Source organism: Myotis myotis, unplaced genomic scaffold (assembly GCF_014108235.1).
Source record: "Myotis myotis isolate mMyoMyo1 unplaced genomic scaffold, mMyoMyo1.p scaffold_m19_p_12, whole genome shotgun sequence".
NCBI classification, from domain to species: domain Eukaryota; kingdom Metazoa; phylum Chordata; class Mammalia; order Chiroptera; family Vespertilionidae; genus Myotis; species Myotis myotis.
The window spans coordinates 32,252,714-32,276,646 of NW_023416316.1; the positions used below are offsets into that span (position 1 = coordinate 32,252,714).

The 23,933-nt window shown below is 42.6% G+C and overlaps 1 protein-coding gene across 2 annotated transcripts in view; it reads left to right on the forward strand.

The window, feature by feature from the left end:
* Positions 1–23,933, forward strand: part of FRMD3 (FERM domain containing 3) — a 228,982-nt gene that overhangs the window by 110,263 nt on the left and 94,786 nt on the right. For both annotated transcript variants that reach the window (XM_036330724.1, XM_036330725.1), the window contains exon 2: positions 14,773–14,877. In XM_036330724.1, coding sequence (XP_036186617.1) covers positions 14,773–14,877 — 105 coding nt within the window. The remainder of the gene's footprint in view (positions 1–14,772; positions 14,878–23,933) is intronic.

The window sequence follows — 23,933 nt, forward strand, 5'->3', positions numbered from 1 at the left end:
TTTTCTGAAAGACAGAGCAAGAGAGAATACCCATGCTTTGTATGGTCTTCCTAGCTGGTTCCTGCTAGGAGTACAGTTCTATCATTTTTAGGAAGAATTATTTGTATCAAACCTTATCACAGGCATTGGGTAAAATAATGGACGATGTCTTTATTTATTACAGAATGTAGTCAGTCTTGAATAGTTATTTCTCTCATTGCCTTCCTCTGAGAGTTAAGGAATTATCTGTCACCAGTTGAGATGAGTGAAGACACTTCTGTGAGAAATTAGAGTGATAAGGCTTGTGCCCATGGATTTCTGATGTTCTTTTCAACTTTTTAAAAATCTCATGGCACACATAAATTAATTACTAAAATTCTGTGGCACACCAAAAAATGTCTTTTGCCAACCTGACAAAAAGGGAAGGTGTAATTTTGATTCATTCACTCCAGATGACTATTGTGCTGGCTGTTGTCAGTATCATTTAAAAAAAAAATGTTTTCAAAAAGTTTTTTTGCCGAAACCGGTTTGGCTCAGTGGATAGAGCGTCGGCCTGCGGACTGAAAGGTCTCAGGTTCGATTCCGGTCAAGGGCATGTACCTGGGTTGCGGGCATATCCCCAGTGGGAGATGTGCAGGAGGCAGCTGATCGATGTTTCTCTCTCATCGATGTTTCTAACTCTCTATCTCTCTCCCTTCCTCTCTGTAAAAAATCAATAAAATATAAAAAAAAAAAAAAAAGTTTTTTTAATTGATTTTTTTAGAGAGAGGAAGGGGGAGGGAGAGATAGAAGTATCAATGATGAGAGAGAATCATTGGTTGGCTGCCGTCTGCACACCCCACACTGGGGATCGAACCTGCAACCCAGGCATGTGCCCTGACTGGGAATTGAACAGTGATCTCCTGGTTCATGGGTTGACATTCAACCACTGAGCTACACTGGCCAGTCCATTGTCATTTTTAAAATTTGACAATCTAAGGGAAAAGAGGTCAGTACCCTGACTAAATAGTCAGGTATTGCGTGTTTTAAAAGTTCTTGCGGCACACTGGTTGAAAATCCCTGATCTGAATGAGTACACTGGGAGAACCCAATGAAGCTAAAGATCAGGCAATAGGATGGTTTTGTTAAATATCATGAGTTTGAAGCAGGCTTTCAGCGGAGGGCAGATCACAGATTTTTTCAGAGTTGGATTCTTTGTTGGGTGATTGCCTGAAGTACCAAAAAGCTTTATTGTTTATTTTACTTTATCTAATTTTCCCCAGTTTTATTAAAATACACTTAACAAGTAAAAGTTGCATATATTTAAGGTGTACAATGTGATGTTTTGATATACATTTTGTAAATGATTACCACAATCAAGCTAATTAACCTATCTACCACTTCACATAGTATTGTGTGTGTGTGGTGAAAACACATAAGATACACTCTCTTAGAAAAGTTCAAGTATATAGTGTAGTATTAACTATAGTCACTACATTATACATCAGGCCTCCAAAACTTGGTCATAGTATTATTGAAAGTTTGTACCCCTTGACCTACACCTACCCATTTTCCCTAATCTCCCCCCTGGTAACCATCATTCTACTGTCTTCCTATGAGTTCAACTTTTAGCTGTATTGTTGATTGCAGTAGGATCCATGTGCTGTGTCTAGCCACCAGATGTGTAGATGGCAGAGCTAACATGCTGTTGTGAACATTTAGGTGCCTGGCGTGTCCTTGTATTTCTGCCCCTCAGTGGCCAGCACACTTAATTTTTGTGCATGGATGCCAGCAACTGTAGGGCCAACATTCTCCACTGAGATGACCTTCTGTTCTGGCAACTGGAAAAGTAGATGGCTGGTTCTCCAGATTTCGTAAAGTAAGATAAAAATGACTTTGGGAGGATCCATAATTTTAAGAGTTTTTACCACTTGGCCATCTCAAAAGATGGATTTATACTTTGGTATGCTCAACAGGATCAGTTAATTTCAAAATATAGCTGTGCATAGCTGAATGAATTGGCTTGCTGGGTGGAGTTACTTGTATCTCATTAAATATTGAAGGCTACTTGTTAATGGCAAAGATTTTATTTGGACCATATTTTGACATTGAAATATGTTCAGGACATCATTTTGGCAACCTATTGAGCAGCTCACAAAGGTTACTCTCCGGTCAGTAATGGCAAAAATGATACACTGGTATGGAGAAGGTTGTCTTTCTGTTTGACTTAATAGTTCTAGGATATGTATCTAGAGGGTATATTAAGCATGTTAAAAAAAAACTGTCGTGCACTGCCAGTGGAGAGTATATCAATAAAACCACTTTAGAAAGCTCTCTGGCAGTATCCGTTAAAGGTAAGCATACATATACTGTATGTCTTTGCAATTCTGCTCCTAGGTATACACCCAATAGAAATGGTTATATATGTTCACCAAAGATTTGTACAGTTATGTTCATAGCAGCTTTGTTTTTAATAACCAATAACTGGAAACTACCCAAATATCCATCCATAGTAGAATAGATTAATGAATTGTATATTTATACAATGGAATGGATGACTTCACACAACATGTACTAATATCAAATTATGGTGAACTAAAGCAAACAGTACCGTAGAAATCAATTCACTTAAAGTTCAGGAACAGGCAAAAGTCATGATAGAAATGAGTAGGGGATACTTTGGGGGGAGGTTATGACTGAAGGATATGAAGGGGCTTTTGAAGAGTGAGAAGTATTTTACTGCTTGATCTGGATGGTGGTTATATAGATTTGTTCACTTTGTAAAAATTCATAGAGTTGTCTGTGTACTTGTGGTTTGTGTACTTTATTTTATACTAGAGGCCTGGCACATGAAATTTGTGCGTGGAGACGGTCCCTAGGTCTGGCCTGTGATCAGGGACATCTTCCCCGGCTGCCTGCAGCCAGCCCCACCCCCTGCCGCCACCCACCCCCAGTTCCCTTTTGCCATTGGGTGATCACTGCCTGATGGCTAGGGGAAGGGACTGAGAGGTTGGCTGTTCTGCCTGCTCACTGGCCCTGACCCCACTGCAGGTTGCCCTCTGCGTTTGGGGCAACCGGCGGGGCGGAGGCCTTGGCACCCACATCCCCCGCACCCACCCGCCGGTTCCCCATTTGCCATCAGGTGATCAGAGCCTGCTGGCTGGGGAAAGGGACCAAGAGGTGGTCAGTGCGCCTCGTAGTGACTGGCCCAGTGGTTGTTCTGGTCATTCCGCTGTTAGGGTCAATTTGCATATTAATCTTTTATTATATAGGATAGAGTCCTGGTGCACAGGTCGGGGCCGGCTGGCCTGCCCTGATGGGGGCCCCGCATTGGGGTAGGGGTCCCCACTGGGGGGCTGGGCTGGCTGGGGCTAGGGGCCAAGGATGATTTGCAGGCCAGCCATACCCCTGATCAAGGTGGGGGTCCCCATTGGGGGGCGGGGCTGGCCTGGGCAAGGGGGCACGGTCATTCTGCTCTCTGGTTGTTCTGGACATTCTACTGTTTGGGTTGCTGGGCTTTTATTATATAGGACCATGGTCGGCAAACTGCGGCTCGCAAGCCACATGCGGCTCTTTGGCCCCTTGAGTGTGGCTCTTCCTAAGCCTTAGGAGTACCCTAATTAAGTTAATAACAATGTACCTACCTATATAGTTTAAGTTTAAAAAATTTGGCTCTCAAAAGAAATTTCAATTGTTGTACTGTTGATATTTGGCTCTGTTGACTAGTGAGTTTGCTGACCACTGATATAGGATAAGTATACCAATAGTATTTACTTAAAGACAAAGCAGCTGGAATAGTCCTGCCTGATGTGTTGAGGATTATCTGATAAAAACTTCATTTCTGTACATATACTGATTCCAGAAATGGTGCAAATTCTGAAGAATCGTGAATAACCTGAAATAAAATGTGAATGGATAGGTTGACTCATAGAAGGTTTCTGCATATAGATTCAAAATTTGACATGGATAAATGAATGAGGTAAAAAATTGCATATTAATATTTACCACTCTTTGATGAGATGAAATAATGTGTAATAGTTTTAGTGAAAGAGTTGTGTCTAAAACTGCATACTTCTTATCTAAGATATTAAATTAAGAAATTCAGGTTTATGGTCCCCCCCCACCCCCCACCTCTCCACTCACCTAGACAAAAAGGCAACCTGGTTTTATAAAAGGATATCTGGCAGAGTAGTGGCCTGTACTTTTGAGGACCTCCCTCCCTCCCTCCCTCTTTGCCTTCCTCAAGTCATTGTTAGAGTTGGGAGTTGGATCATTTGGTGGGGATTGTGGCCTATCTTCTCCTTGGTCCTATAGGATCTGGCTACCTCACTTCTCTGACCTCATCTACTTCTGCCCCTTTTGCTCACTCTGCTCCAGCCTCATTCTAGCCTCCTCTGGGGTACTGTAAGGTGAAGCACCTAGCATGCACATAGCAGGCCTCTGTAAATAGAAACTTCCTTTTTCTCTAGCCATTTCCTCCCTGCATCAGTAGACATTGATTGCTTCACACACTAAAATATTACAAGAAGTCAGTTCCAGGTGAGGGTTAATACATTGTCACAGGGTGAACAGGCTAGCATTAAAAAGTTGAACCTGAAATTATTATAGTTAGCCTCATCTTACCTACTCAAAAATGACTTTGTCAAAAGCCTGGGAGAGGAATGACCTGAAGCCTTAGACACAGATGGGAATTGACTGTTTAATTAGCCAGGTCTCTAATGGGCAGGTGATGTTATAGCCCTGGGGGAAGGTGAGAAGATAAGGATTTTTCACTTTTGCCCCAAATGTTTCTGAGGCATTCTAGGGAGGAGCTGTGTCACTAAGAATCATGTTCTGAAACACTAGGAGGGTCAGCAAATGCACCATTTGCCTCTGAGGCATAGGATATGTAATTCCAGTTACTAAGCAACTCACCCTTCTGGGTTGGACTGGCCTCATTATTCTGTCTTAGGTAGAAGGGAGCACATCTGTTCTTTTCAGAAAGAGAATTTATGGTTTCCTGGTCCTTCCATTTGTGAAAGGAAAGATTCTGGTGAACAATCAGTAAGACACAAGGACAATTCTTTCCCCAGTGTGGTGTGAGCAAGATTTGGAGGGTTCTCATATACTGAGAGGGAAGGATGTCAGTAGAAAACGGAGGAGTGGGTATCTGTCCATCACTTTCACACTTAGTCCACTGAACACTCAAGGAAAACTGTGTGAGTGACTGGTTGGTTGGGTAACAGAGAGCTTACTGAAAAACAAGTGTTCTCTACACCTAATGTTTGAGTACCTGTAACTTGCTGGAAAGAGCAGAATTGTTGGGCATAGAAGAGAGTTCGAGTCTTGGGTTCAGCTCCTATTTTTTGTTTGAGCCTCTGTTTCCCCATCTGTATAGGGGGATAATAACAGTGGCACCCACCAAAGTGACTGTGAAGATGGACTGAGCTAATACATATAATGTTGGCTATTACTGAGAAACTTGGGTGGTTGTAATTGTATGCAAGAATGTGTTGTGCCACTTTGAGGGGTCACATTCTCTTACAAAAGTTCTTGTCCCAACATGAGAAGAAGCTGGTAGAGATTTCCCCAACTGAAGGAGTGTTTATTTTCCCCTTGGGGGAGGGCAGAAGTTTGGGGACAAGGCAGAGACACAGAGAGCAATTAGGAGCTTAATAAATGGGTGCCCAATGGAATGGAGTAGCTGTGGTACATTTACACAATGGAATACTATGCAGCCTTAAAAAAGAAAATCTTAACCTTTTGTATGGATGGACCTGGAGATTATTATGCTACTTGAAATAAGCTAGAAAATGCAAATAGGCACAAAGAAAAACTAAAAATAATTTTAGTTATTAAATCTCTCACAGATTCCAGCATCAACATGTAGCCTTTTAGCCTTTATTCTTTGTGTCTAAATATATATACAGGGTGTCCTAAAAATATATACACACTTTAAATAATTATACAGGCAGCGTTTATTAAAATACATTTCATTTTCAAAATGTACTAGAATCAGTTATTAAAGTACGTATACTTTAAATGCATGAATATAAATATGCACATGTGTAAAAGTAGGAATTTTACCAGAATCTTTTATTCCACCTTATCACTTTTTAAATTTTATGTTGTCTTGAATATCTTTTGCATGCTTTTTAAAGAGTGAAATCCTGAAGAGGTTCTCATTGTTATACTTGTTTTTGAGCAGTTTCTGTGCATTCTTATGGGTTTATATGTTAGCATTAGGTTGTGTTGTGCATTACTAAACAATGGACCAAAATGTTCTTTGGGTGTAAAGAGCTGGTATATTGCATCTGATATTTCCCTTCCTTCAGGAAGCTGTTATCTGTTGCAGAGAGTCAAAGAAAAACAAAGGGAGAGGAGAGTTGAAGTCAAAAGCTACTTCATAATAGCTAACAGTAGCCATTAAAATTCATATCAATCTCTGTCTATTTTTAGATTCATTAAAAAAACACACACGCTCTTGGCTTGGGTTGCTGTGTAGTCAGAAGAAATGTAAATTTAACAAGATGTTTTTCCTCCTCTGTGCCTAATCACTCGAAGAAAAGGGGGAGTGTGATAGTCGGGGAACCCAGCCTACGCCCTTAAGTCTTCAGATATTTGATATATAATTTGTGTGTGCGTGCGCATGTGTGTGCAGGAATCCCTCGAACACATAGAGAGCTGTTTCAGGGACTGTGTGGGTTATAGGCCAACTAATCGCTTGACTACTGATATGAGAATTTTCTAGAATGACACTATTGAAGTGAAGCATCATGCCCTCACAGAGTAGAAATTATGGACCACGCTGGCTTGGTCCTTTGCCAGAAGGAGGAGTTGAGTTTGGGAGAGAAATATGCAGCTTGGAAGCATTAGGAATGGAGGTGGGTGGAAGTCATGCATTTCTTGAAAGTCATCACCCAAATAAGGCTGGTGCTAGGGTTGTGGGGAGGAGTGAGTGACAGTCTCTGTTCAGCTGTTCTCACTGGCCCTCGTTTATAGTTGACAGTAATTTGTAGCTGCTATTCCTGTTGTGCTTGTGACTTTGTCATATTACTCACCACACTGGATTTTAACTTCCCGTGAGGTAGCCAGGTCTAGAAATGTACGTGCAAAGGAGTGGAAGACATTCTGGACTCACCTATTGTCTAGTGGGGTTTCCTCTTTCCTTGCCCAGCCCGCTCCATTCCCAATCTTCTCAACTTTGTCAGAATGCTTCTTGGGCAAGCTACACGGAATATGATAGTGACATGCATTGGGCCGTTGCAAAGTGCCCTTTAGAACTGCATGCCTTCTGCAGTTCTTGAAAACTGCATGTTCAAGCCACCCTTCTGCCTTGGCCCTCCTCAGTTTCTTCCTCATCTATCTTGCAAAGATTGTTTCTTGCTGTAAACGAGGCTATCAACCTATATTTTTCCATTTATTGATTAAGATATTACAAATGTGTTCTTATCCCCCCAATGTCCCCTCATCCCCCCAATCCTGCCCTCACCCTCACCCCCTGTTGTCCACATCCATCGCTTATGCTTATATGCATGCATACAAGTCCTTTGGTTGATCGCTCCCCCTCCCCCTCCCCCTCCCCTACCTTCCCTCTGAGTTTTGAGCATCTGATTGATGCTTCTCTGTCTCTACATCTGCTTTTGTTCATCAGTTTATGTTGTTCATTATAATCCACAAATGAGTGAGAGCATGTGATATTTATCTTTCTCTGACTGACTTATTTCACTCAGCATAATGCTCTCCAGCTCCATCCATGCTGTTGCAAATGGTAGGAGTTCCTTCCTTTTTATAGCAGCCTAGTATTCCATTGTGTAGATGTACCACTGTTTTTTAATCCACTCATCTGCTGATGGACACTTAGGCTGTTTCCAAATCTTAGCTATGGTAAATTGTGCTGCTATGAACATATGGGTGCATATATCCTTTCTGATTGGTGTTTCTGGTTTCTTGGGATATATTCCTAGAAGTGGGATCACTGGGTCAAATGAAAGTTCCATTTTTAGTTTTTTGAGGAAACTCCATACTGTTCTCCACAGTGGCTGCACCAGTTTGCATTCCCACCAGCAGTGAACGAGGGTTCCTTTTTCTCCGCATCCTCGTCAGCATTTGTAATTTGTAGATTTATTGATGATAGCCATTCTGACAGGTGTGAGGTGGTACCTCATTGTCATTTTGATTTGCATCTCTCGGATGATTAGTGACTTTGAGCATGTTTTCATATGTCTCTCAGCCTTATGTATGTCCTCTTTCAAAAAGTGCCTATTTAGGTCCGTTGCCCATTTTTTGATTGGATTGTTTATCTTCCTTTTGTTAAGTTGTACGAGTTCCCTGAAAATGTTGGAGATTAAACCTTTATCAGAGATAAACCTATATATTAGTAGGGGAGAGGAAGGGGATGGGGAGATAAAAGATAAAGACTTGTGGGTTTGGTGTTGGGGAGGGAATTTGGGGCGAGTTTCACAGTACCTGGAGATTACTAGGACATTTGGAGAAGCTAAAGGGCTTTGGGGAAATGTTGTTGTGGGTTAAACCTTGGGTTCTCTTTAATTTTCCTTGAAAACTAATAATGAAGAATTGAAATTCTTTTTGAGTACTTTTAATATTGACCTTCTCCTGTCTAAATGTGTCCGAGGTATGCAAAGACTGAGTCACGTGGACTCCCATGGATACATTAGAGCTACAGGTGTACAATCTTCTCTGAAATTTATCTCTTTATCCGTTAGTTTCTTTTTAATGGTCAGGATGAAGGTTTTCCCCCTGCCTGAGCAAAGCCTAGTTGTGTAAGTGGTTTTGAATTTCTTAAAAATTTTTAAAAAAAATTTTTTAATTACAAATTTTTTTAAAAAATTTTTTAATTACAATTTTTTTTTATTGATTTCAGAAGAAGGGAGAGGGGGAGAGAGATAGAAACATTAGTAATGAGAGAGAATCATTGATCAGTTGCCTCCTGCACAGCCCCTACTGGGGGCCGAACCCGCAACCTGGGCATGTGCCCTGACCGGGAATTGAACAGAGACCTCCTGGTTCATAGGTTGATGCTCAACTTCTGAGCCACGCCGGCCGGAATTTCTTTATAAATCATTCAACAACTCTTATTTTGGCTACTTTATCTCCCCATCTCAGGTGGGCCAAGAGCTGCCCTGTAGGATGATTCTCAGATAATTTTCAGAACTGCTTTTGCCTCCAATGTGGGATATGTAGACATCATGGGACTCCTCTGCCCAAGGGTCTCCACAGATAGGACTATGAATGGGTTCGATGCATAATTGGTTTCCTTAGCTTGAGATAAAACACAAACACCACTTTGTTGAAATTTTAAAACTTCAAAATTACTCAGAAGCCAGTGCCTTCAAGAGTCAGGCGTGGCCATGGTAATAGAGCCTGAACCAGGAAGAAGAAAAAGATGGGGAAGAAAGAACCTGTTGAGCACTGAGCAGTGGCAGAAACTAAGATGAGCTGACACAGCACATATGATTCTCCAAGCACCAGGGTGCCAGCCAGGGGAGAAACACCCTGTGCCTAAGCACAGACACATGGGCATTTTTTAGAAGAAAGCCACGGAACAAGGAGGGGTCCTGGAGGTGGAAAACACCCAGAAGAAAAACAAAGAGTGGGTGGGAAGAGATTAACCAAAGAACTTGTACATAGGCATAACCTACGGACACAGACAATAGTGTGGTGAAGGCCTGGGGTAGGAGGGGTAAGGGGGGCTAGAAGGGGACAATGGGGGAAAAAGGCAGACATCTGTAATACTTTCAACAACAAAGATGACCGCCCCCCCCCCAAAAAAAAGAGGAAGAGATGTTACCTACACCAAGCCACCCTGCCTCCTTCTTTAACTGTGACTCTCCTTAAGAAGACCCCATTCAGGACCCAGACGATGGAGTGGCCAATGCGCTCTGGCTGCTTCATCTTCTCAGGGACCCACAGTTTCTTAGTTTTTCTTCCTCGGGGCCCTTTAACCTTCTCCTTGATACTGAAAGCTTCTTGCTATGAGGATGACAGTGTTTTTCTGTCTTCTCAGGGTGTGTAGGGGCTGCCATGGACTTGAGATGGGCATTTGGGTTTTGACTCTACCAAAGGGAATGGCTGGGCTAGGCAGCCACTTGTGTCTTGCCTTTATTTTGTAGCCAGATCCTCACTTTCAGGCAACTGTCTTGTGTTTTTTCCAATGAGTGTCTATCTTTGATAGTTGTTTTTTATTTTTTGGTTTTTAAGTCATAGTTATAACCATACCCTTCCCTTTCCCCAACTTATTAATATTTATTGTGCACAAAAATGCCTTTAATCAATCTAGCCTCTATTTTCAATTATCTTAGCCACACTTTGCTGATTATTGCTACATAACAGATGGGTATTTAGTAATAGGCACTTGAGCTTCTCTAAGTCTTGGTTTTATCTTTGATGTCTGAAAATATTTGAAGGAAACAAATCAAAGCAACATTTAATTTCTGTGTGATTCCACTGTAGACTCAACCACAAGGGATCCCTGTATTCTTGTTTTATTTACATTTCTCCACATTTAAACAGCTTTAGTATTATTTCTTTCCTCACTATTTTATAAGGATGCAACTTTCTGAATTTATGTCACAGCCAAACTCAAATACCAGTTACTGTCTGCAGTGGGAAGGAACAATTTAACAAAGCAGGATATCGCATGCTATTTAAAATCCAATTATAAAAGCTAATTTTTTTCTCAAGAAATGCTTTGTTTTGTTTAAGGCTGTGGCGCCTACCATAACAAAATGTATGAATTAAAACCTATATTTGAATTTTTTAAGCAGAGATTAAACAGAGCATTTTTATGCTGTTCAACCAAGACACAATCTTTCTTAAATTAACAAATACTTGTCCCTCACAGTAGAAGCTGAACCATTTAGCTCACCAGTTTCTCATTACCATTTCTTGTTCTTTTGCCCATGAAGGTCAATGGATTGAGGCCCTTAACTCATACCAGAAATGTATGAATTACATGTGCGTCCATGGAGACCGCTGCTTCTCAAGAGAACTCCTGTGGGCACAGGTGTTGGGCAATGGGACCCTTTGAGCAGGAACCTTTATTTTCAGAAAGAGGTCTGGCAGTCCCACTTCTGTTTGTCAAGAGGGTTCCTAGCGGCACAGTGCCAACCCCAGGATGAACTATTCTCAGCATCCCGGGTCTGTGCTCCTGATTTCTGACTATTGCCTGTTCCCCTCATCCTAGTGATCCTCCCTAAAGTCTGGTCTGTGTCAGGCCCTCCTGCCTCTCACAGGTCACAGGACTCAGTGGCTGCACAGCCTTACAGAGCAACTCAAAGCTGTGTCCACTGAGGGTGTCTCCTGGCTGTGATGATGCTCCCAAGCACTTCAAACTCAAGGAACCATTTTGAAAGCCACTAGCTTGCCTCAGCTCAAAGTTGAAAACTCAGAATCCTCCAGGGGTTTTGGAGGAGTGGGAAATGGAGGACGTGGAAGATGGTAGGTGGGAATATGGTAGGCAGTGGGGTTCACACTCCAGGGGACAGATAGCTGGGACAGAGCTCCTGCAGACTTTATGGTCCTAGTGCGCTACAGGTGGTGGGGGACCAGTGTAGGGACACAAGTTTAAGTGTGGGTGGTGAACAGACCGTTTTTATCAACCCTGTCAGTACATTTCTGAGACTGGATAGCTTCATTTAGAGAGAGCATCAAACGCCTATGCCTGAGGCACTTTCTTGAGGCATGGATCGTAACATCCTTCTGAGGCCCTGCTCACATATTTATGTCCTACTGTTTCTCATGTCTATGAAATATGATGATTAATAAAACACAACTTAGGTAACAGCTCTAAAGAATTTATAGTAGCTGCTTGATTCCTTTTCCCTATTCAGTTGCTGTTGAAACTGCTATCTTGTGAGAGAATCAACAGAATGTTGACATAAAAAAGAAGTCCCTATACTTGAAATCTTTGATTACCATTTCTCCCCATAGATCTTGAAGGATTTCGGTGAAAGTTGGCTAATTCCACTATGTTTGAGGAACCTCCAATACAAGGACTTGACTGTCTTGCCTGAGGCACCCTGTTAGGTCCCAGACCCCAGGTTTTCCATGAGAGAAAGCAGTGCTGCATTAATTCATTCAGGGACTTTCAGTGTGCCAGGTACTGGCTTAAGTACCAGAACAGGGTGGTAGACAATGGCCTCCACCCTAGAAACCTCAGGAAGAAGCAAGTGGAGGGTTTGGGTCAGTTCACTAGTGGTCAAGGGGTAGGAGGTGGGGACAGAACCAGTGTTCTCCTCCAAGCCCCTCCCCTGCAGTTAAGTGGGGGGGGGGGGGGCGGCTGGCAGCTGGACTTCTGACCTTCACACACCTGGCCCTGAATGAGCACAACTAACCCTCGGATTGGGCCTGGGTGGCCTTTTGTTTAGTGCAAGACCTGGGCTTAGTGCACAGAAATGCCAATAGTAAGAAGTTAAATGGCTTAAGAACATGGTCCAGATTTCCAGGCAGGAGTGGAACAGAGCAGAATGGAATGTGAGGCTGTGAGCCGGTGCCTTGGCTTGGAGCAGAGACACGAAGCGTCTCAGGATGATGAGGCTGGCTGGCAGCCTGTGGATGCAGGGGCAGTTTGTGTTCTCAAGGTGGGGAAAGACTATACTTCAACTCAAAACTCAAAGGGAAAAATGGCTTTTGTTTCCCTAGTGACTTCTGGAGACAGGCATAATTTTTGCACTTCTCCAAGGTCACGGGTCTTCTCCTACACCAGTGCTGCTTAAACTTGGATGAGCGTGTGACTAATCGGAGGATCTTACTAAAATGCAGGTTAGGTTCGGTAGGTCTGGGACAGTGCCTGAGATTCTGCTTCTAACAAGCTCCCTATGGCTTGCTGGTCTGCGGGAGGTGCTTTAAGGAATGGGCCTGGAACCCACCTGGTGGCCTGGGAGTGGGAACTGGCCTCACTTGCTTTGTGGAAGGCATGATCCCTGCTTCAGCCACACTTGCACTCTGCAGTTGCCACATTGTCTGCAGTGGCATCTCCTTCTCTCAAGGGTCTTAGGTAGTTTAAGGGGATATTGCCAGAGAGTGTGTATTGGTTGTTGTGTTTAATTATTAAAAAAGATCTTTGTGGTGCTTTGCAATACATCTTCAGGGCAGAATGCTAGTAGTAGCTGTCATGCAAATTCAAGGTCTCCTTAATCCCACCTCACTGCATGGCATTGCCTTGACCCACAGACCTTGTGGTCTCGCATATAGTGGGGGTAGTTCACCATAGTCGATGCTGCAGAAAGCTTTTGACAACCCATTATGAAATGATGAGCTCGTGTTGTGCCCAGTGATTTAATCCTGCAGCAGCCTCTTTAAAATGGATGGATTACAGAATAAATCTGCGAAAGGGACTAAATCCATTTGTTATATTCTGGGCATTGGCTTTCACTGTCATTATATTTGGTCATTTGGGCCTCCTGGCTTAAAAACAATTACAGAAATCTAAAAAGCAAATTTCCTTTTGACGTTTTGTTACTTTGGGGCTACATCAAATGGGTTCTCTCAGAAAGGAAGTAAAGGCTCAAGGTTCATTCGAAATTAAACTCAAAGTGATTTCAGGAAAATTGAGGTTTCATTTCACCATCTGGGTTTAAAAGCCCCAGTCTTTCATTCAGTGTGGTGCATCCAAGGCCAGCAGGTGGCTTTTTCATCCATTGCCCAAGCTGATGGTACTACTTTCTAATGAAAAGATAACCATGTAATACGGACCACACTGATCTTCCAAAATTACTTTTAGTGGATTTGGAGGAGAGGCTCGCTTAATGTTTCTTCATTTATTCTTATAGGTCACATTCCATCCCCCAAATATTCCATGGGTCTGTCAGCAACTTTGATTGAAGCAGAAATTTATCTTATCAAATATCCTGATGAGGGCTTGGCAGAGTCTTTGCTGTTAAAAAGGCTTTGTTGTCATGGTACTTATCTTAATCAGGTTTGGCTGGCTCACACAGTTCTCACTCATAGGATTCTAGAAGGAAAAACAATCTAACCAACTTAGAAATCATCTGGTCCAACCAACTTATTTTACTGCTAAGGAGTTTGCCAAGGTCACCCGGGCTTGTTTGAACCCCAGTCCTGAGCTCCCCGCCGTCTCCCACAGTGCATTTCTGTGTTGATTTATGGATGTGATAAGATGGCTGTGAGGCATGTTCTGTCCGATGCCATTCATTGCGTTTCTCTGCCATGCAGATCCTGCCTTCTAGCAGAGTCTCAGGAGACTCACCAATGCTCCGGGGAGAGGAAATGGCACAGTAGGAGCCCAGGCTCTACAGTTTGCTGTTCTGGAGCAAATCCTGCCTTCCTCTATAGATGTTGTGTGACTTTGAGCAAGCCGCCGAGCCTGTCTGTGCCTCCCTCTCTTCAGATGTGAAATGGAGACCTTTCCCACAGGATAGTGGAGGAATGAATACCCACAGAGCAGTTGGAGCAGTCAGGTGCATCATGTGTGGATTTGCAAACTATGCGTTTCCACTAGGTATTGAGTTGTGAAATCAGTGTTATGAATCATAAATAGCATTAGAAAAAATTAAATGACATATAATTTAATAAGATAGAACAAATTAGAGTGCTCTGCATGTATGGTGTTCCTTTGAGGTGTGTTTGTGTGTAATGGCTCATGGTGTTCCTTTGGTTTTGTGTGTGTGTGTGTGTGTGTGTGTAATGTATTTCTCACTGCAGATTTTAGGCCAAGTTTGGAAGCCTCAGCTGCAGGAACTAGAGTGAATGGATCCATTCTCTAAGCACGGACCTATCGGGGTGAATTGGCACATGTTAGCATTGATGCACAAGGTGAGCTCTGGCTGAAATGTCAATGTGTTTCCTTTGCAGAGGGAGACCAAAGGGCAGTTTCTTATTGACCACATCTGCAACTACTACAGCTTGCTGGAGAAGGACTACTTCGGCATTCGTTACGTGGACCCAGAGAAGCAGCGGGTAAGAGCTGACCTCTGTCAGGACACATTTAGGGGAGTCACTCAGGCTGTGGGGTGCTAAAGAGTTTCCTCTCAGAACAATTGTGATGCATTCTTGTTCTCATGGTTGCTGATGGTTGACCACATGAAACTGACCAGTCTGGTGTGTGTGTGTGTGTGTGTGTGTATGTGTGTGTGTGTGTGTGAGAGAGAGAGAGAGAGAGAGAGAGAGAGAGAGAGAGAGAGAGAGACTGACTCTCATTGTTCCCACTGGACTGGGTGGGGCAAGAGAAGAGAACACTTACTTAGGCCTTTTCAGGAGTTGCTCCCACCTGGTTGAAGACAAAATGTTCCTGTGCCCTTCAAAACGTCTCACTACAAAAAGCTACTGGTACATGGGAGACTGCGTAATGGGTACAAGGTTTTCTTTTGGGATAATGAAAACATTTGGAACTTGATAGGTGGTGGCTATATAACATGGTGAATATACGAAATGCCACTGAAATGTACACTTTAATTTTATGCCCCCTCAGTTTAAAAAGCTTTGGCAGAGGAAGGGTTAAGATACTTTGAAAGCCGCTCCTTGGGACCCACTATATTTGACAGCCTTCATTATATTCTTCCTCTTGGACACACCTGTTCTTTCTGGCTTCTGTTGATGCTTAAGAATGGGCAGGGGAGTCTTGTCTTTGGAGTAATGCACCAGCCTAATTGTGTTCAGGCATGGGATGTGTCAGTCACAGTGATGTATGCTTCTCACATCCAAAGGCCCCGGGAATCTCCACCTCAGCTCCCACTACTTGGGGATTCCCCTTCCACACCGCTGCTGTGGATCCAAGATATGGGTTAGGAGGGTCTGTATCTGCTTGTTACCCTGTCACACTGCCAAGCAGGGCAGTCTGGGAAAGGCTCAGCTGGGGGTGGGCAGGGATAGGAGGACAGGGCCCCTCAGACTTCTTTAATTTTCTTTCCTTCTTACCAGTGTCCCTGGCCATCTTCCTGGTCCTTGATTTTGTGTTGACTGATCTAATGCAATGAGAAGCAATGAGGGAGGAGGATGTTTGAGGGATAGACTAGATTTTCTTCTGAAACATGGAGAATCTTACTAGGCTCTTGAAGTCCAGTAGGACCTAATCTCCTATAAAGGGATACAGTGTCGTGGCTCAGAAGAAGGAGGTTTTGCTTTCCTGCAGCACTTGCAGGAGCCCTTTAATGGGCCTAGCATTTATCTGAGTGAGAGGAAGGCAGGAGGACACTGATGAGGATGTAGGGCTGACATGAGATCACAGAGAGGATTTGTGTGGCATTTACTACTGATTAATAGTGGTTCTCAGACCTGGCCCTGCAACAAAATCCCCTTAGGTGTTTGTGAACATGCTTAGTGTGGACCCTATTCTAGATCTCCCAAATCAGAATCCTGGGTCAAGGGCCAGGAACAGGTATTCTAATACATCCTGAGGCTACTTTTGATCCCGCCATCCCAGCTTTGGTCTTCTTTTAGTGTTGGGGACCATGGTATAAAGACATATAGGCATAACTTCTAATGGCCTATTATGAAGATATTATCCTTATATGGAGAAACAGGCTCAAAGACATTGTTATTCATCCAAGGTCTCACAGCTAGTAAGTGATGGAGTGAGTATTTGAGTTAAGGGTTATGGTTTAAACTCTAACCCCCATATGCCAAACAGATTCTGTGCACTATATTAATCATCTAACCACCACCGAAAATAGTTTGGGTATGTGTGTGTGCAAAATTCCATTTTAAATTATAAACAGCCAACCTATAAAAGTCATTCTAACTACCATTAGTTGAACATCTATAATGTGTCAGAAATTTTACTCACATGGTCTCTAGTCTCCCCTAAAACACTGCAAGGAAGAGGGAAACTGAGGTACAGAAAGGGTCAGTGGCTTGCCAAAGGCCACATAGCTAGTAATTGTTGGAGGAAGGATGGGATTTTAATCCATATTCTTTCCATTTCATCTCTCACATGAAAATTTGAAATGCAGTCTAGATCAGGGATCTGTAACCTTTTTCTGTAAAAGCCCATATTGAAAATATTTTCAGCTTTGTGACCTACACAGCCTCTGTTGTAATTACTCAATTATTCTTTCAATTATGGAAAGCAGCCATAGATAATATCCAAAGTAATGGATGTGGCTGTGTTCCAAAAAAAACCTTTTTCCCTCAGTAAAAGTGTTTTACAAAAAATAGGTGTTTGGCCATAGTTTGCTGACCCATTGCCTAGAGTCCTAGACAATAGCTGGAAATGACTTAAATGCATTAGCCCTTTTCATTTCTCTTCACTCTCTCATTGGGGAGATAGGGAATAAAACATAAGAGAAGCGTTTAGAATTGGAGTTAGAGATATCAATATGAACTCATGATTTTTTTAAAAAACATGCATAGGTAGATATAGAAATAAATATAAGTGTGTATATATGTGGGCTAGTACACATACATATATTTATAGGTTCTGTCCACCGAGATGGCCTAAAAGCAGTGACATCACAGTAGCAATGAGCACACCTAGCCCCTAGATCTTGGCTTCTAATACATTCTCCGATAAAAGTAACTAGGGCTCCTTGCAGAAATGGCTGATTCTAGGCCTGGCATAGGGAAATCACAAGATGACTCTGAAGCATCTTGTGCTGCCAGAATGTAAGTACGTGCTCATAAAGCTAAAAGGTAGGGCCCTAGGAAAGGCACAGAGCCAACCTGAAAGAACTTCAGTGGCCCAACCTGGAACAATAGGAGCAGCAAAAATAAATAACAATAGTGTGGAATTATAATCCCTGGAATAAAACAAAGATCCACGAGTCCATAATGATATAAACAAAATAACAGAATAAATAAAAAGAGGGAGAAGGGGCAGCTCTTCCTTACAGAAGAATTCCAATTAATAAATGTATAAGGAATGATAGAAATTGGAAACTGATGGTAGAACACCACAATAATAATTGTGGGCAAGGTCTGTGGTTGAAAGCTAAAATTAGTGGACAAAAGCTTGAGGAGAAACTTGTTTCAAAGAATCTGCCTCCCCTCATATTTGTTAATAACAAGGGGAAAAAGGTAACTCTAAAGTGGAGAAACCTGGCAGACAACATTTTAACCAAGCCGACAAGGCTAACATCTGCCGTAAAAAGATGTACCAACAGCACCTACTCCTGATATCATGCACTGAGAAGGGCACAGTCTCTACAATGTTCTTCCCAAGAGTGCATAACCTCATTCAAACTCTGAGAAAACATCAGACAAACTGAAGTGAGAGACAGCCTCCAATGTGACTTACCAATATTCTTCAAAAGTGTTCAGGTCATGAAAGGCAAGGAAAGACTGGGAAACTCACAATTTAGAGAGATGCCTCTAAGGCAAGGTCCGGTCCAGGATTGGTTTCTGGAGCAGAGAGAGGTGTCAGTAGTGGGCAAATTGGTTTAAGTCTTCATGTTACTTAATAGTATTGTGTTAGCATTAGTTTTTAAATTTTGACTATTGTACTGTGGTTATATAAGATGCTAACATTGGGGAGGATGGGTGAAGGTTATACTTATGCCATCTTTGCAAGTTTTCCATCCGTCTGAAATTATTTTTTTAAGTTAAAAAAGAAGTCTTTAGGTTGATGTGCTTCATTGTTCTTTATATTTTGACTTGGTTTAGTTTATTTTTTAGTGTTCAGAAATGGGTAGTAGATTAGTGGAAAAAATGTGGATCATGACCCCCAAAACAAACTGTATTAATCTGATGTAGCCATTCAGTTGCTTAGGGGACTGTCTGAATCGTTCTGTTTTTCCCCCGAATCACACAACTATTATATAGCCTTTTGATTTTGAGGCTACAATATGAGCATAGATTCCACATAGGTTTCTGAACAGTTGCTGCACGAAAATGCATAGACTTTGCACTCAGAAAGATATGAATTAAATCACCTCTCTGCTGGTTAATAAGCTGTGTGATGTTGATCAAATGACTGAGCCTCTCTGTCCTGATTGTTAAAACAGATAACAATACCTACATGTAGGGTTGATATGGGAGTTAGAGAAAAGTTATACAAATGCTTAATAAATGGTAAATCCTGAGTACATGGTATTTATTTTTATTAATTACTATTATTGCTATGTATTGGCTGGGTGAGGCAATTGCATGAGGAAATAAGGCCACGATTAGCAAGTTAAAACCTCGAAATGCTAATAACTTCACTTAAAGGAAGGATGGCCATTATTATGATCTTCGGGAGAGATGAGGGAAAGTGACCCTTGGCTCATTAGAAAAATGGACTCAAAGGAATAGACACTCTGATATGAGAGTTTTAAGCAGAAATTGATTGACCAGCATTTTTTTTAAAAGCAGTTCATGTACTTCTTCTCAATGGGAAATAAAAACCAATGAATTATTTGGATAGAAAACTAGTCAACAGAGAAAATCTGATTAGTTAGAAAAGCTGAAGTGGAACTTACCTCTGCTGTGGGAGTTGGTGGTTTGCCTACAAGCCTTCACAACTTGGCTTATGGAAAACCATTGTGGAATATTCAATATTTAGCACTCTCACGTTTGGAACACCATATGTTTGACAAGATGTCTCATGCACCATATGCTCTGAGAGGGGTGAGGACTGGGTCAGTAAACGATGACTATCTTTTTCTCTTTTAATGGTAAGGGCCCAGAATTTCCATTTTTTAAATTTGAGGTAGGGAGGGACAGATTGAATACTGGTCAATAAAAATCCCCTTGAGTTTCCATCACATTTGTCTTCTGAAGAACTCATATCCTCTTAGTTGCAGACAATGAGGGCTGGTATTCTCTTCATTTTACTATCGAGAAAGCTGGGACTCTAAGTTTAGAAGTCTTGGGAGAAATAATTCCAGAAGAAAAAGTTAGTACTTGGCTTAAGTCCATGTATTTTCTTCTTAGATGTAGCAAATTTTTTCCATCACCTTGCTCAGGTGTTTGAATAACTTCTCTTTAGAAAGTTGAAGTTTTGAAATAGTTGGATTTCATAATTCCAAGTTTCTATGGCCCTTGCTCTGAATTTCTTCTTCTTGTTCGTTCACCCTTTCCTTTCCCCCCCATACTTGGCTGGAAGTCGCCCGCAGTGCCTTAGAACTGCCGATCCCACCCTCAGTTCAGCCAGGGGAGGACTGTTTTGGTTGTAGGTAGTTGGTTACAGTCTACAGGCAGATTGGACCCAGTGCTTTTGATTTTAGCTTTCCCATTTTTAAACATCTGTTTAACCCACTTACATCAGTGTCACTAAAGATGACAAATTCACTTTGGAAATCCACACTTCTTGGACAATCTCCTCAAGCACCCTGTGTTGTTAGGACATGCTTTCTGATAGCATGACCTGGGAAACCATGGATGCAAGCACATGCTGAACCCTGCAACTCCCTCCCCCAACAGAGCTGACCCTGAGGTTTTTGTGTTGCAGCCAGAAAGGACTAGGAAGCCTATCGGTGAGTTTTCTTTCTAATGGGAGAAGACCTTTTCTGTGTTAGAGCAGTTTGCTTTTTCTAGAGGCACCTTTGGGAAAGACATGGAATGGAATAAAAACAGGCCCAGTGATTTGAGGTTTCACTCTGGGGATGGTGCCAAGAAGCCAGACAGCATTATTTCCCACCAGCTGCTCCTGCCATCGAAAGGCTGCTCTCTGCTCCCAGGGACAATTGCTTCACAGACTCTTGTAACTAGGAGTGAGAGTAGGGCCTAAGATTTAGGGCAGCCCTGCTCTGAAAAGGGTTGGACTGCTGCCTCAAGTCGCTGGTCATGAATTTGTCTGCTTAGCGAGTCCTCTTTTGTTTTTAAGTTTCAGGAGGTATTAAAAAATCAAGACAGCTTAGAAACCTGTTTTGGGAGGGGTATGGACTAGTAACTTAGCTTTGTGCGAAAGGACTTTGGGCACTCAAGTTACAAGGAACAAAGTGCTATCACAGTAGCTTGAAAGTTGGATACACTGTCTAGTGTTTCAATTGTGGCCCAGGCTATGAGCACTGCCAGATTTGGGGAAATTGTTGTATTCCTTCAGCAGAAAGTAGAATTTGGTGCTAAACTAAAATGGCTGCTCATAACGGACTCTGTCTATACCCCATTCTCTCGCTTGGAAAGGATGGGATGCCTGATACGGACAGGTTGCAGTCTGGAGTCCCTTAGCTCACTGGGATGTCATAATCTTAGTGGTTGGAGGAGCAAACATGTGAACTGGTTATCTTATTTGGGCCAAAAGACAGGGATAAGAATAAGTGGGGCTGGAAAAACACCATTTTATCTCTGTTTGAGTTAGGGAAAAAGAGGATATCCAAGGCAGGATGGTTTCCCTTCTTGGTGAGAACCTTCTGGGGTTGGTTTATCAGCGGTTCTCAACCTGTGGGTCGCGACCCTTTTGAGGGTCTAACGACCCTTTCACAGGGGTCGCCTAAGACCATTGGAAAACACATATATAATTACATATTGTTTTTGTGATTAATCACTATGCTTTAATTATGTTCAATTTGTAACAATGAAATTGGGGGTCACCACAACATGAGGAACTATATTAAAGGGTCGTGGCATTAGGAAGGTTGAGAACCATTGGTTTAGATGAAGACAGAAATTAATTAGGGAGATAAGGGTTAAATGTCATCATTAGTGAGAGAAGCACTTGCCAGAGGCAAAAGTCCAGCAGGCAAGAACATCAGAGCTGACCAGAGGCTAGCAGGCCTGGAAGTTTCAAAATAGCTTTAAATACAATTTTTAAGTCGAGCTGGAAAAAAGACTAGACTGCGACGAGGATGTATACCTTGGAGGAATAAAAGCAGCGTACATTAGGAAGCGCCAATCTGAAGCACACTTCTATTTCTTTTCACCCGTGCTCCAGCAGATCTTCCAAAGGTTCAGTTGTAATTGTGTGTTAGCTGCATGGAGGTTAATAATGAGCATCTTAGCTTGGGCTGCTAAGAGAAAACACCATAGACTGGGTAGCTTAAAAAGACATTTATTTCCTCACAATTCTAGAGGCTGGGAAGTCCAAGATCAAAGTGCAGACAGATTTGTATCCTGGTAAGGACTCTCTTTCTGGCTTGCAGATGGCTGCCTTCTCCCTGTGTCCTCACAAGTCATTGGGAGTGAGGTGCTGGGGCAGGAAGCAAGTGCTTATACTCTGGTTTCCCTCCCTCTTTCTTAAAGGGCACTAATCCTCACCCTAAGGACTTCTTTTAAATCTAATCGCCTCCCAAGGACCCCCCCCCCCACCTCTAAATATTATCACACTGGGGGTTTGGGCTTTTATATGTGAATTTGGGGGGGAATCACAAACGTTCAGTTCATATCAAGGAGTGGGAGTTCTAGGCATCTCTTGCTGTGTAACAAGTATCCCCAAAACTCAGTGGCTCAAAACAACACAATGTTATTGTATCTCAGGATTTTGTGAGTCGGGAGTTTGAGCAGGGCTCAGCTCGGTGATTATTCTGCTCCACATGGTGTTGATGGGGCTCCCTTAGTAACATTCAGTTGGTGGCTGGCCTGATCTGGGGTCTCACACATCTTCAGACAAGATTTGGCACGTTCAGGGTGGTATGGCCACAGACCAACATGTCTTCATTTGCCAGGTGCCTTGATGGGGCTGGACCAGTCGTGGGCAAACTACGAACGGGCCGGATCCGGCTCGTTCGGCTGTTCTATCCGGCCCGCGGAGCCGAAAGAGCGGAGGGTTCTCTTGCTCTCCCCTCCGCTCATTCACCAGCAGCAGTGTTAACATGTATTAGTTCACACAAACACTCCATCCATGCTTTTGTTCCGGCCCTCCGGTCCAGTTTAAGAACCCATTGTGGCCCTCGAGTCAAAAAGTTTGCCCACCCCTGGGCTGGACAGTGGGATGTGGTGGGGGGAAGAGGGAGGTTCCCTGTGTATATGGTTTCAGGGTCTTTCCACACGGCCTGTCCAGCAGGGTGTTTGAACTTCCTACATGGCCACTTTGGGCTCCAAGTGCAAATGGAACCACTTACCAGATAAATTGTAAAAGAGAGTGGATTTTGGGGAGAGGCGGTGAGTTTGGGACATAGTGAGTTTGGGCTGCCTGTGAGATGCTGAGGTGGTGATGTTCAGTTGGGTCTGAAGCTTAATGAGGAGGGTTAGGCCACAGATAGAGACTCGGGAACCCCCGAGGCCGTCAGGACTTCAAAGCCCTGAGAATAGATCAAAGAGATGAGGAAGAGAGTAGAGAGGGAGAGGAGAATCTGAAAGCTAAACAATATCCGTATTTTAAAGGATGGCCCAGAAGGAGAAATCTGCAAAGGAGACTGGCCAGGATCATACAGAGAAGGAGCATAGAATGAGGAGAGAGAGAGACATTAGGGTAGTTATTCACTTAGTAAAGGGGAATGGTTCCAGTTTCAAACAGCAAGAAGGAAGGAGGATCAGAGGACACTCTTGCCAAGAGCTTGACACCAGGAAGACGGAGACAAATCCTGCCCCTGTCACTTGCTGGTTGTATGACTTTGAGCAAGCTCTTTAACCCAGGCCTCAATTTTTTAATCTGAAAAATGGGGATACTATTAGTACCTATGCTATAGGGTTGTTCTTTAAATGCATTATTCAATATTATCAACATATGTCACCGGTCTCTTTACTCTTCTATGCTTTAAAGAGTTTGTGAAGGTCCATGGATCTAGCAACTAAGAGACCTTTGACCTTGGAACAGTTGGGTGACACTGTTAAATTTATATGGCTTGATAGCAAATGTTACAAATTCCACTGTAATAAGCTTGAAGGAATTGTATAATTTCCTTATGATTGCATTTGGTTTCCTAGTGTACTTTAAATAAATAGCAGTGACTATTTTTATAACCACTACCACTATTTTTTTTCTTGAAGTGTACATTAAGGACTTCTTGGATGCAGAGCCAGGGGTTGGAACACAAGTGTCAGGCTGCTCCTTGCCCTATCCGTTTTTGTAAATAAAGTTTTATTGGAACACACCACTTTAATTTATTAGTTATCTGTGGCTGCTTTCGTGCACCAGTAGTAGAGTTGAGTAGTTCTGATAGAGATCACGTGGACCACAAAGCCTAAAATATTTATTGTCTGGTCCTTTAGAAAAATTATGG